Here is a 14,299-nt window from a genome sequence, read left to right as displayed (position 1 = left end):
AATTCCTGGCTCTCTGGGAGAATGGATACCCCACTCTCATGCACCCTGCTCGCCTCATCGTCATCCTCCTCATCCACAGAGTCCTCATCAGTCTCCCTGGACTGGGATTCAGCGGAGGTATCGATGCTGCATGGTGGCACTGGGGTGGGGTCACCGCCAATGTAGCTCCTTGTAAAAGCGGCATATTTTGGGCGAGGAGCCAGAATGGCTGTTAGCTTCCCTCGCTTTCTGATATGCCTGCCATAGCTCTTTGATCTTCATGCAGCACTGCTGCACGCCCTTGTTGTGCCCCTTCTCCAACGTGCCCTGAGATATCTTCCCGTATATGTCCAAATTTCTTTTGCTGCTTTGAGCTGAGCCAGAACAGACTCTTCTCCCCACAGACTTGTGAGATCCAAGACCTCTGGTCGACTCCATGCTGAAGCACGTTTTGGCTGTGCAGTCTCCATGAGAAGTTCAGCTATAAAGCTCTGTTCACGCTGGCTACACAAGAAATGAAAATTCAAAATTGCCTGGGGCTTGGCCGGGGGGGGAGCTATTTCCTGTTTGCGTGGCTATGTAACAGCAAAATATGAATGTCCAGAGCTTTCACAATGGGGCATTATGGGATAGCTCCCGGAGGCCAGTAACATTGACTTACTTTATGCTCTGTCTACACTGACACAAATTCGACCCATGAAATTCTAATTACGCACTGTGCCACTTGTGGAGGTAGTGTAATTAGCTTGACTTTTACCATGCTTTGAATCGACAGAACTAACGTGCCAGTGTAGACACATACTTTAGGAGTTCGATGTAAGCGACATTACGTTGACCTCCATTGCCAGTGTAGACCAGGCCTGTGTAACTGCAACCAGCTATTCCATAATATAACCTAGGAAAGGGTGGCATGGAATAGCCTGTCTAAGGACCTGGTTCACTCTCCCCTGTTGGTGCTGCCCTAGAAGGCAAAAAAATTTGAGCAATGGGATTTCTTCTGGATATATGCTAGAAAATACAACTCCGGGAGTGAGAGACCTATTAGATGAAGTTTTCAAAGAAGCAGAAATACAGGCAATAATTTTTCCTCTTTCCCTTCCTCATCCTCCCTCTTTCATCCATCTGTTCCTGTCTTCATTCCTATTTTCTCCAAAGCTAGTTATGTTAAATCTCATTCCCCCCACCAGCACCCTAATTATTTTTGCCAACACAGGTAATTTAAATGAGGATTTAAATCTTTGCACAGCTTGCTGGGATTATCAAAATATTTCAGCTGACCCATGAGTCTTTGAACAATTGACCTCAGCCATAGGCTGATTTCTGTTAAGTGTATGATCAGTTGTTTTACAGATAAGTAATATTTAATTTAGTTGAATGATCTCTTAAAGCGAAAGCTTTCAGTATTTCGCTTTAGGGCTTGAAACATTTATGAGATGCCTACCAGCCAGAGATCTAACCTACTACAAACAGGCAATCCCAAAAGATGGGAATTGATTCAGTATTGAAGTCCAAGGGCAGCACCCTAGTGTGAATCTGAGGCCCTCTCTACTTCAGCTGCTAGGGAAGGAATGGGGTGCTGGAAATCCTGCCAGGATGATAACCCATGACCATCTTGGGAGCCCTACTTTCAGTATTGGCATCTGAGCTCTTAGGAAAACTAGTTTTTCTGTTCCAGTATTCCATCTCCAGCAGTGGCTAGGAGTGCACTTAGGAGGAAAATGCAAGAATGCTGTTGTAACTATGTATATTCTTGTTATCCATAAAATGTCTAATTCTTTTTTATCCTACTAACTTCTTGGCCTTTGAAGTCTTGCAGCAGTGAGTTCCACATGTTAATTGTTATGTGAAAAGGTATTTCCTTTTATCCATATAAAGTTTGCCACCTTTTTAGTTTTATCAGTTATCCCCATTTTGTTGCATTATGGAAGACTGAATAGAAGTTTCCAATCTACTTCTCTAACCCATTTGTTGTTTTTAATATCTTAATCATGTCTGAAAATTAAGCCCAATGCCTTTCAAGCAAGGGCTCCAAAGTCTATGCCTCCATTCTTGTAAAATAGGGATAATCAACTACTTTACAAAGTTTTATGAGGCTTTATTCATTAATTATTATAAAGTATTCTGAGATCCTCCCATGGAATGCACTGTATGTGTGCAAAAATTTACTATTATTATCGGCAATTCTTATTAGTCGTTCTCCTTTATTTCAAGTGGTAGAACTGCTGCTGTTTATATGTGAGAGCTCATCAATTCAGCATCCATCAGAAAGAGAGCAATAACAATCTTTTCACTAAATACACAGTGGTTCACTAATGACTTGGCTATGTCAACCTTCTACTTATTTCAGATAGACCGCCCACAATCTCTCACTTGATCATTATCAATTTGTGACTAACTTGACTTCTCAGAAACAAATCTTACCCATATAAAATTATTTTAAATGTGTTGCTCTTCTGAAAGTTAGTATTTGGCTTTGCAATGATGTGTCTTCTTGCCTTATTCAATAGATGTATCAATCACCAAATGGAACCATAACAGAAGATGACTTAGCTTGCATTCTGAAGACTGCCATGGGTGTGTCAGAGCTTAATGTAACAAACCTTTTTAAAGCTATAGATGAAGAAGAAAAAGGGAAAATCACATATGGTAAGTAAGTAATTAAATAGATTTGAAAATCCTTATACAACTATGGATTGTCAAAGATGAAGTTGATAATTTTTTTCCTTTTTGTTTTGTTTCATAAGAGCTAAAACTGTGTCATCTTCAGTATTTTTGCCTAGTTACTTAGACCAAAAGTTTGTGTCTAAAACATCAAATGCCATAATTGTTTAAATTTCAATATTTATTTAATTTCTTTACCTTAAGTCAGGTGATTCTGATGAGCTCTTCTTAGGCAATACCTGCTCTGTGATTTTCCTCTTTCACTTTTATTTGTTACATTGCTCCCTTTGTTTTTTACCTGTTGTATCTCTTTCCTATCGTCTTTGAACTGTCATGCCTCTGAGATCTGGGGACAAAGGAACTTCCAACCCCTCTCTGTAGGCAGTTCATAAATAGGAAAAAAGGTTAAGCTTTTGAATAAATTTGTTGTGAATTATTTATTCAGCTCTAGTCAGAACCAAGATGACCTGGAGAGGAGAAGGATGCAATAAAGAGGCAGTGTCATCCAGTGGATACAGCACTGCACTGGGAGTCAGGGGACTCAAGTTGTATTGCAGGTTCTACCTGTGACCTGGGGCAAGTCACTGTTTCCCCTCCTACCCTTTGGCTGTCTTGTCTATTTAGGCTGTAAGGTCTTTGGAGCAAAGACTGTCTCTTGCTATGTGTGCGTTAATTGCTCAGCACAATAAAAACCCTAATTTCCATTGGGACTTTGAGGCATTACTGATATGAAGAAGAAAAATTAATAACCAATAATAATCAAACAACCCAATCTGCCTGTGACTGATTCAGATTAAGGTTTGGATCCAGCAAACCTAAGGGCAATCATCCCCAAAGAGACGTGATTGTGATTTGCACATAATTTTTGTGGTTCTGATGCATAAACATAATTTTTTACTGTAATAATTTTTCAAATGTTTTGTTTTAAGGAAGTTTTCATTTAAAAAATGTATTGCATTGCTACAGAAATGTGGACACTGAATGAAAGTGGCTGATGATTTGTAATGAAGTCTGTAATATTTAGATAAGAGTAATCAAAGAAAACCCTAAAATAAATGACCACTCACTAGACTGTTACGATGAGACCAGGCTGCTGGGTCTCTGGGTGCTTTTAAGCCTCCAGAGCCTGAATGGAGCCCAGCCACTGACCCTCACTGGGATCCACAGGCATACTTTCAGGGCACATACCCTCTGTCTAGCACCCCCTCCTGAGAGCTAAACCCAGTGTTCGGCTACCTAGCTTCTGGATTCCTGGCACCCCGTCTCCCAAAATACCACCTCAAGACATGAGCATTCTGGGTTACCTCTTCCAGAGGCCACATGGTAGCTGTAATGCAGGTAAGACACAAATACTTTGCAACAGATTCTAACACCTATTTTTCTTTTACTTACTCACAAGAGAGTATAACTCATTTAGAACAAAACAAATGTCCTAACCACAGTGCCCCTCACTAGCTCGCACCTCCGTTGGAAGTCCATCTGTGTTTAGGAAGGTAGTCAGAGTCCCTGGCCTCATCAAGCACCTACCTATGTGCTGGGTTGCTTCTCCTTCCGCTTGAGCTGGAGAAATATGGCCCCGAAGAACAGAGAACAAAAAGAGCAACTTCTGCCTTTTTTATAACATTCCAGGCCCTCAGTCAGGAAACAGCCTGTTTATCCTCAGCAGGTGACCAAAGCGACCTCTTCTGATAAACCAGTTCTCCTGATTGAGAGCCATTCTGTTTAGTTATTCCATTTCAGTGGGGAGAACACTTTAAATCACTGACCTTCTTTTGTTGTTGTTCTGCCACAAGCCTATGGAATTTCAGTCCAAAGTGAAGACAGTCAGCCAACAGAGAAGGCAGAGGGAATGCACACTCAAAATGCCTGAACCGCCACTGCAGCATCTCCCTGCCAGCTTCTCTGCCCCTTACAAGTGTAACAGAGGAGCCAAGAAAGTACCGGATTAAATCCAAGTGGTGCCCCAGGCTCAGCAGACTAGAGTTATGCCCAGTCTACACCCACTCTTCTGTCCTTAACTCCATAAGGTCCCAGAGCTACAAGTTGGACAGGCAGGTGGGGTCCCCTACATGTGAGGTCTTGCATTGCCCTTCTTGGTCACGTCATCAGGCACATATGTGGCACTGTTTGCAAGACTCCATCTCTGATGTCTGAAGGTTTGGCTTCAGAGCCTTGGAGGGTACTGCACTCCCTCACCTGGTTGAAAAATGTGAACGCAGTTTGTGTTGGAAACCTGTCACAACACTGCCAGAGAAGAAACTGGTTACAGACGCTTCACTATTGGTTTAGGAAGCCCATCTAGAGAGGCATATAGCCCATAGCACTTGGACTCAGTGTGGATTTATTTAAATCAAGGAGATTTAAATCAGATTTTAATCAGCAAACTGGAATCCTTTTTAATTGTGTTTTGTATTTGTACTTCAGTTATTTTCCTAAAGAAAGGTTGATTCTCATCATTTGGTAACCATTAAAACATACTGATTTGCAAAGAAATATAGCCTTTACTCTACATATAATGCTTATTTTTGCTAATCAGGCTACTCTATATCTATACACATCTATTCAGATTCTTACTTTTAGATTTTTTATTATGTTAACAAATGGTGAATGATGCATTTCTTATTTACAAGATTTTTTTTACTTGCAATTTGTATCAGGCTCTATTTGGACGGAAATTCAAATTCAATTAACAGAGCACAAAAATAGTATTTTAATTTTTTTGAAATTGAACAAAACTACTTTAATGTGCTAAGTTATCCAAAAGTTTATCAAAATATGTTTTGCATTTAAAACTAATTTCATTAAACAAAGATAATATTAACTATAATTAGTGAATTGAGCTAATTGTTTCTGTTCATCATGTCCTTCCAAGATTTTAGAACTAGTCGATCTTATCCCCTCAGACTTAGTTTTTTATTCAGAGATTGGATGGGGAAAACAAGCTTTCTTGCTCTTCCAGCTCCTAATTGGTTTCTTAAATTTGATGGACTAGTCATTGAACTGAACTGGCTGAATAAACTGAAATGAAGAAACTGTGCTCTCTGCAGAAAAGGCTACTGCTGCCAAAAGTTGGTTCAACACTTCAGCAAACTCTGATTCTAGGTGCTTAGCCAGTTCTACCAGGTCAATGGTTTGACTTTCTTTATTGCTTGACAGCAAACATACTTAATATATAACATATCTTTAATATTATTTTTTGTTTTTAATAGATTATAATTAGTTTAGGCCTTAACATAGGTTGTCAATTTCAAATTTAATTTTAAATATGTTTATTCTACTAAAAAATAAGCCTGTATTTAATTTAAAAATCTGATTTTAAAAGATTTTTTAAAATCAATTTTTATCCACCCTGCTTGGACACTGTAAGAGTCCAGTCTCCATACCAATGTATTGGAGCTCTGTGCAGTGCTCAATGTGCCAGCCCTTCCTGTGGTTGAGCGAGAATGTTGTCATATTGTCTGACATGACTAATGCATATGGTCTAGTTTATCAACAAATAAGAAGGGATAAAATACTCCTGTCTATGCACAGAGGCTGTCAACTTCTGGAACTGAAGTATTTGTCATCATGTCCCCCTGTCTGATATTCACCTACCTGGAGCACAAAACATGGTTACCCAGTCTCAGCAGATATTTCTCCAAAGATCCTGAGTGGGAGCTGCATGACTTGGTAATCCAGTTTATATTCCAGCAGTGAGACCATCCATCGTGGGACCACTTCGCATCAAACAAAAACAAGAACTGCCAGAGGTATTCCTTCAAGGATGATCAGGGCCAGAACTCTGTGGAGGATATATTCCTCATCCAATGATCAGCACCACTGTTCTATGTGTTTTTCATCTCGATTTCCCCTTTACCATCCAGAAGCAAATCAAGCAGGATCAGGCAATGTTATTTCTAGTGGTATTTGTGACGCTCCCAACAGTGATGGAAGAGCATGAGTACTAACTTTAGGGCAGGCTGTTAAAAACCAGGGCATAAACCTCAAATAGATGGTTAGTTCTAAACTTAAATTTCACCATCCAACTGCACCAAGTGCAAACTCCTATGGCACTTTAACAGCCTTAACATGGAATTACAGACAGTCCTCCTGGGTACTCTTCTCTGTCTTGCCCTCCATGTGAGTGTGTCTCTTTGGTAGATAACCCCTTACACCAAGAATCACAGCACTATTCACGTTACTCCTGATCCCAATTGACCAGTCACTTACCCCAGGTCAGCTGAGCATTAGATCTCGTACCAAAGACAACGCTTGTAGCTATAGTAAGCTATATGAAGGTTTTTTAAATAGGAAAAGAAAATTAGAGAGAGATTTGCAAGGTTAAAGGAAGCAAACATAGACATGTGAATGAGTTACAGCCTTGGGTTTCAAAAGGTGATATGGACTTCTATAATCAGCAAGCCCTATTTGCCCTTTAGGGCTAACCCAGGCCTTAGCAGCTGGAGATCTTTTGCTTATGCCTAAAAACACCTTGTGCCCCACCCCCTCGCTCCAAAATTCAAGCAGCATAGAGATCCGTGTTCCTTTTTGTGTCTGGTTTTTCTCCCCTTCCTGCCAAGTGCTCTGAGCAGCAAACTCAGGTGATTGGTGTCAGAGGGAGGAGAGCAGAACAATAAGCCCTTTTTAGTCCTTTTGTTGATTCCTCAATCCGGATATGGGGAGTTTCTAGTTGTAAGATCGACCCATAGCCTGTCTGGTAATTGACCAGTCTCCTCTTTCAGGGAAGGGGGTAAGAATTCCTGTCGTAGAGAAGCTTTTCACACTAATTAATGTCCCTCTCCTGTGTGGTAGCGATTCATACAACTACAGAGGTTCACAATATGCCTACTCAAATATTACACTACAGTATGGAATACAAATATAAGTTAAGATGAATGCATGCAGTAACTCACAAGCAGTCAATAGTCCAAACACTAAACTCTTTTTATTATAATTCTAATACCTATCCTACAAATGAGCCAAGATGAATTCCAGCTATCTGTCTATCACTGTCTAGTTGAGACATGGGACCTTGGCATAAGCTGGCATCTGGCCTGCGAGCATCACACCCCAACACACACAAATGTTGGTAGGAGTGTTACCAGCATGCCTGAATATGTCCCCTTATTCTTGATAAGGCGTCAGCCACTACATTATCTTTTCCCTTGATATGGATTATTTCCATGTCATTCTCCTGTAGAGCCAGGCTCCAGCATAGCAGTCTGGAATTGGTCCCCGTGTCTTGTGCAGCCATGCTAGCGAGGAGTGGTCTGTAAGAATCTTAAATTTTCTATTATGTAGTTATGGCTTAAGTTGTCTAATAACCCAACCCATACGATAACATTTCCTCTTAATAACAGCATAATTATGTTCAGTGAGGGGTCAACTTTTTACTTGAGAGCAATAGGGTGCCTCTTGTCCCCTACCCCAACCTGAATAAGCACTGCAGCTAACCCAATATTAGAAGCATCAGTACGCTGCACAAAAGATTTGCTGAAATCAAGGCTGACTAAAACTGGCTTTTTAGACAAAGTTTCTTTTATATCCTTGAAGCCTTTTTTCACAGACTTCAGTCAACATCAGCTTACCTGGTTCCCCCTTTTTTGTAAGGTCAGTTATAGGAGCCACAATGTCACTAAATCTCTTTACAAGCCTTCAGTAATAGCTGGCCAGGCCAATGAAGTATTGGACTTGCGTCCTGATTGGTGGGACAGGTCAGTTCCAAATGGCTTCTACTTTAAAAGTATTAGGGCAAACATGCCCACTGGCTTCTCTGTGTCCTAAATAAGGTTCCTCTGTGGGCCCTGTCTTTATGTTTGGAGACCTTGACAGTGAGGTTGGCTTCTCTAAGCCTCTGCAACACAATTTCCATATGGTTATGGTGGTCCTACCAGAGGTTGCAAAAAATAGCTAAGTCATCTATATATATCCGGTCAAAGGCTTGCAAACCCTGCAGCACTTCGTTGACAAGCCTCAGAAAGATAGTCCCGGCATTACTTGATCCAAACGACATTGCTTTAAACTTATACAGGCCAGATTCCACTATGAAACCTGACTTTTCCTAGGCATCAGCATCTAAGGGAATTTGCCAGTAACCACAGATTATATCTAGAGTATTCATGAACTTTGTGCGGATGCACACACACAAAGTAGGTCCTCTATCTAGGGTGTGGGGTAAGGATGACTGATGGCATTTACCCTTCTAAAAATTACACAAAACCTCATGGTTTTATTCTTTTTTGTACCATTACAATGAGAGATGCCCAGGGTTTTTTTGATTTAGTAATCACATGCCTATACCTAGCATGCTCTTCACCTCATTCGGAATCTGTCTTTGCCTTTCTCCTTTAGCCTAGTATACTCTGCTGGGGCAGGGCACAGCCCTGTAGTTTCTATGGAATGCGTCATTTTATTAGTTAAACCTGGTAGGTTGCAAAATACTTGCCTAGGGTATTTTAAGGGGGCCAACATCTCCTGCTTTTGGGTGGGGTCCAACCCCTCCCAAATCTCAGTGCTCTCTAAGGTCTGTTACTTTCTCTTTCTGACTAAATCAAATAAAGGGGTAAATGTTCTCTCATCGGTACAAAAAACCATCTGATAAATTTTTAACCTTTTGAAATTTACCATCTGCCGAACTCCCCTGCCATGGAGCTTTTCTACATCGTAAGGGACCTCATTCACTCTCTCCATCACCTCAAAAGGCCCCTCCCAATAGTCTTGCATCTAGGTTTTTCCTCACTGGGGTCAACACTAGCACCAAGTCACCAATATCAAAAGAGCTTCCTCCAGCTTGCCAGTCATATCATGTTTTCTGAGGTTTCTGACTTTTCAAGGTTCTGCTGTACTAAGTCCATCATAACCTTTAAATCTTCTTTAAAATAAGTGACATAGTCCCCTACAGGATGTCCTGCATCTTCTGTACTACCCTCCCATGAGCCCATGGTCGCCAACAATCAGCTCCTTGGACTTGAGGGAGAAAGTAGTCATTCCCACAAAGGAACAAGTCCCTAAACAGCCCACCGGGTTCCCCATGTTGCCTTAGATCGGAGGGCAGCCGCAGGGACAATGGCCCGGCCCTTGGCAATTTTGGAATCCATGGGGGTTCCCTCAGGGCACGATGCTGTATGCTTCATCATCTGGGGGCACCTCAGTACTGCAATCCTCAAAGGGCCCAGCTGCGGCACCAGACATAGATATTGGGTCGGACTGGGAAGACTCTCGGGTAGCCCCTCAGTAACCATCCCGACCAGGCAGGAAGATCCAGTTCCTCCTCAGATTCCACCGCTTCATCCTCCTCGCCAGATAAGGTGGTAGCAGGCCTCACGCTGCCCCGCTGTATGATTACAGGGTGCACCAGGAAGTGGCTAACCTGGGCCTCAAAATAGAGGAACTTTCTGAGCCAGTGGATGAACTCTGGCATCTGCAGCTCCTTCCAGAGTGGCCTTCCCAGTGCATGAAGGGGTGCTGTGGCAGACCCCAGCCTTCTTGCCCCCCAGGACAGAAAAGAAATAAGTGCCTGCCAAAGGGTTTGAATATCGGTACACATACCCATCTCCAGGTTCGTTAGTTGTGGCAACAGCTAACGAGCGTGACAGGCAAGGGCAAATGTGTTCAATGCCAAAAAATAGAGGCCCAAAAATTAGATTTATTTGGTCGCAAAGTTTATTCAACAGTGAGCCTACAGCTGTGTGTGTCCAGTCAGCTAGCGCTACTGGGGCAATACCATTATAATATCTGGCAGTCGCTGGAAAAGTTCGCTAGCTCCCTCCTGCAGGCCTCCAAGCAGGAGTTTGAAGCAGTCCTGGAGGAGGGAAAAGCAGTGGCCAGAGCCCCCGTGCAGATGGCATCGGATGCAACAGACTTGGCGGCATGGGCAATAGCCTCCGCAGTATCAATGAGGAGAGCGTCTTGGCTCCAATCGTCAGGTCTTTCAACAGAAGTCCAGCAGTCCATCCAGGGCCTTCTGTTTGATGGCTCAGCCCTCTTTGTGGACCAGACTGACTCCAGGCTGCATGGGCTGAAGGACTCGAGGGCTATTTTGAGATTGTTGGATCTCTACACCCTGTCTGTGTCCAGGAGGCCTTTCAGGCCCTCTCAGCAGCAGCATTTCAGGAGTCAGGCTGGGTGGAACCCTACAGGAGAAGACATAAAAACAATAAACACTGTCGGAGCAACTTGCCAGTCTCTGCCTCGAGATCAGGGCCAAGCCGTCATCCCACAAGGGGAAGGTGAGGCTTTTGAAGGTGTGCTGGAGAACAACCTACCAGACTTTACTCAGGATCCAGGTTCCTGGTTATTTTCTTCCCACCTCGCATTTTTCCTCCCTGTATGGAGGGCCATAATGACGGACCGCTGAGTTCTAAGCAGAGTGGCTTTTGGCTATACCCTCCAGTTTATTTCGCTCCTACCTTCCTACCCTCCCACCCCCATCCATCTTCAGGGACCCCTCTCACGAGCAACTCCTCATTCAGGAGGTGCAGGCCCTGCTGCATGTGGGCATGGTGGAAGGGGTCTCTCAAGGATTGAGGGGAAGGGGTTTCTACTCCTGTTACTTTCTGATTCCAAAGACCAAAGAGGGGCTGAGACTCATTCTAGATCTACATGCCTTGAACAAATTTGCAGAGGAGTGCAGGTTTTTCCTTACCTGGACGACTGGCAGATCTGTGGTCGGTTAAGGGTGCCTGTCCAACGTGGCATCGAGATTTTAAGGGATACCTGCTGGTCACTGGGCCTATTAAAAAACAAGCAAAAATAAATGCTTACACTCGTTCAAAAGATAGAATTTATAGGGGCAGTCCTGGACTCTACTCAAGCCAAAGTGCTCTTGCCCAAAGACAGATTCTTAGCAATGTCAGAGCTCATAGCCCGACTAACGACCCACCCCCTCACCACGGCAAGAGTGCGTCTCAGCCTCCTGGGGCACATGGCAGCTTGTATGTATGTAATTTGACATGCCAGGATGTAATTTCGGCCACTCCCATTGTGGCTTGCCACAGTTTACTCCTCATCCAGACATTCCTTGGACAGAATACTCATGATTCCCCCATGTACTCACCTGTCTGTCTTGGTGGATGGATTCTCAACATGTAATGGCGGGAGTACCTTTTGTGGCCCCGACACCGACTCTGTCGTTAATATCAGACGTTTCAGATGTGGGCTGGGGTGCCCACCTTGGTGCCCTAAGAACCCAAGGTCTTTGGTCCAGGGAAGAGTTGTCTCTCCACATCAGCATCAGAGAACTCAGGGCGATTCATCTGGCTTTCAAGGTGTTCCTACCACACCTCTCCAACAAAGTGGTAAGAGTCCTGACGGACAACGCAGCTACCATGTACTACATTAAAGGCAAGGGGGAGCCAGGTCTTCAGCCCTCTGTCATGAAGCCTTATGTCTGTGGGATATCTGTGTAAGTCACAACATCCATTTGGAGGCAGTTCATCTACCAGGCTTAAAAAATATGCTGGCGGATCATCTGAGCAGGTCCTTTTTCTCTCACCATAAGTGGTCTCTCCACTAGGAGGTAGCCAGCTGCATTTTCCAAAGGTGTGGGGAACTCCCCAAGTGAACCTCTTTGAGACCAGGGAAAAGAAGAAGTGTGCTTAATATTGCTCCCTCTTAGGGTCAGAGCAGTGTTTCTCAACCTGGGGGTTGTGACAGTTTTAGAGGGGTCGCAAGTGCAGAGCTGGTATTGAGGGTGGCAAGAAAGGCAATTGCCTGGAGCCACAGGGGCTAAGTTACATGCCTCAGCCCCGTGGGGGTGGGACTCAGGCTTCAGGGGTACAGTAGTTTGGAAAGGTTAAGAACCACTGGGTCAGAGGATGCCTTCTTGACAAATGCCTTTCTCCTGTTGTGGTCGAGGGGTCTCGTACGCTTTTCACCTGATACCTCTCATGCTCAGAGTCTTCGTGAAGATCAAGAGAAATAGGTCATCCTGATAGCCCCAGCATGGCCCAGACAGCATTGGTTTGTGATGCTCTTGGTGACCTGGCTGTGATCGCTCCCGTTGACACCAGACCTCCTCTTTCAGAGCTGGCTACTCCACCCAGATCTGGCCACCCTGTATCTCACAGCGTGGATGCTTCATGGTTGAGCAGGAATGAGCGCCACTGTGCGGCTCAAGTTCAGAGGATCCTGTTGGAGAGCAGAAAGCCTTCTACTAGACCTGCTTATTTAGCCAAATGGAAACGTTTCACCTCCTGGGAGAAGAGTCAAAACGTCTCGCCAACTAAATCTCCTATTCAGGTGATCCTGGACTATCTGCTTTATGTGAAGCGGGAAAGCTTGGCCTTCTCATCTATTAAGGTGCACCTGGCAGCAATTTCAGCCTTTTACCCTCCAATCCAAGGCAGATCAGTTTTCTTCCATGGGATGACATCCAGATTCCTCAAGGATCTGGAGAAACTTTTTCCTCCGCTATGAGGTCCCACAGTGGGATCTGAACCTCATCCTCGCAAAACTTACGTCATCGCCATTGGCTTCTTGTTCCCTCATGCATTTGTCCTGGAAGGTAGCATTCCTGCTGGGGATTACCTCAGCATGAAGGGTCTCTGAGTTAAAAGCCCTGACCTGAGAGACACCATACACAGTTTTCTTCAAGGACAAGGTGCAGCTTCATCCTCATTCAGCATTTCTGCCGAAGGTCATTTCTCACTTCCATGTTAACCAGGACATATTTCTGCCAGTGTTCTAGCCAAAGCCCCAGAAATCCAAAGAGGAGAGGCGTCTCCACTCTCTCAATGTGAGGAGTGCATTAGCTTTCTACATCGACAGAACCAGACTCTTCCGCCGCTCCACGCAGCTCTTCGTTGCAATCGTTGACCGGATGAAGGGGTGCCTGGTTTCATCCCAACGAATCTCAGCCTGGATTATGGCCTGTATTCGGACCTGTTTTGAGCAAGCGGGGGTCATGCCCCCGGCTTCTCTGTTCGCTTACTCCACAAAGGCACAGGTGTCTTCAGCGGTCTTCCTGGCACATATAACCATTCAGGACATATGTAGAGCTGCAACATGATCCTCAGGACATATGTTTATGTCCTACTTGCGATCACACAGCAAGCACAGGATGATGCTGGGTTTGGCAGAGCAGTGCTACAATCATCACGTCCATGAACTCCTGCCCATCTCCGGAGGCAGTGCTGGTAAGTCACCTAATTCTGAATGGACGTGTGCAAGCCCTCAAAGAAGGAAGAATGGTTACTTACCTCATAACTGTTCTTCGAGATGTGCTCATGTCCATTCCACAACCCATCCTCCGTCCCCTCTGTCGGAGTTCTGGCAAGAAGGAACTGAGAGGGAAGGGGGCCGGCAGCACCCTATATATGAGCGCATACATGCACCACTGCATAGGGCACTAGAGCTGGCCCTACAGATACCACTAGGGGAAAAATTTCCAGCACCAGTGCATGCGGGGTGCACCCACCTAATTCTGAATGGACATGAGCAACACATCTCGAACAACAGTTACGAGGTAAGTAACCATTCTTTTTTATATGTGGTTTTAAACCCTGGGCTCCTTTAGGGGGGAGGGGCTATCAAAGTTGCAGTTAGGTTTATTTCCAGTCCTTTCTTCTCACTTAACCTGGGCTTTCCCTTCCCCTGGTACTGTACTCCCCATGGGTCCTTGATTCTACATATTGGTCTACACCGAGCAATTTCTGCAGCCTCTAAAACTGTGGATAGTTTT

The 14,299-nt window shown here is 44.2% G+C and overlaps 1 protein-coding gene across 3 annotated transcripts in view; it reads left to right on the top strand.

The window, feature by feature from the left end:
- Window positions 1–14,299, top strand: part of LPCAT1 (lysophosphatidylcholine acyltransferase 1) — a 138,273-nt gene that overhangs the window by 110,906 nt on the left and 13,068 nt on the right. For 2 of the 3 annotated variants that reach the window (XM_067557416.1, XM_067557415.1), the window contains exon 13: window positions 2,487–2,625. In XM_067557416.1, coding sequence (XP_067413517.1) covers window positions 2,487–2,625 — 139 coding nt within the window. Of the gene's footprint in view, window positions 1–2,486; window positions 2,626–3,085; window positions 3,996–14,299 lie in introns of those variants that run through there. The other variant, XM_067557417.1, reaches the window with a different exon arrangement.

This window comes from Emydura macquarii, unplaced genomic scaffold (genome assembly GCF_026122565.2).
Source record: "Emydura macquarii macquarii isolate MOO-44397 ecotype Brisbane River unplaced genomic scaffold, CSIRO-AGI_Emac_v2 contig_1827, whole genome shotgun sequence".
NCBI classification, from domain to species: Eukaryota; Metazoa; Chordata; order Testudines; family Chelidae; genus Emydura; species Emydura macquarii.
Note: the sequence above shows the minus strand (reverse complement) of the source record. Positions and strands in the feature narration are given on the sequence as shown.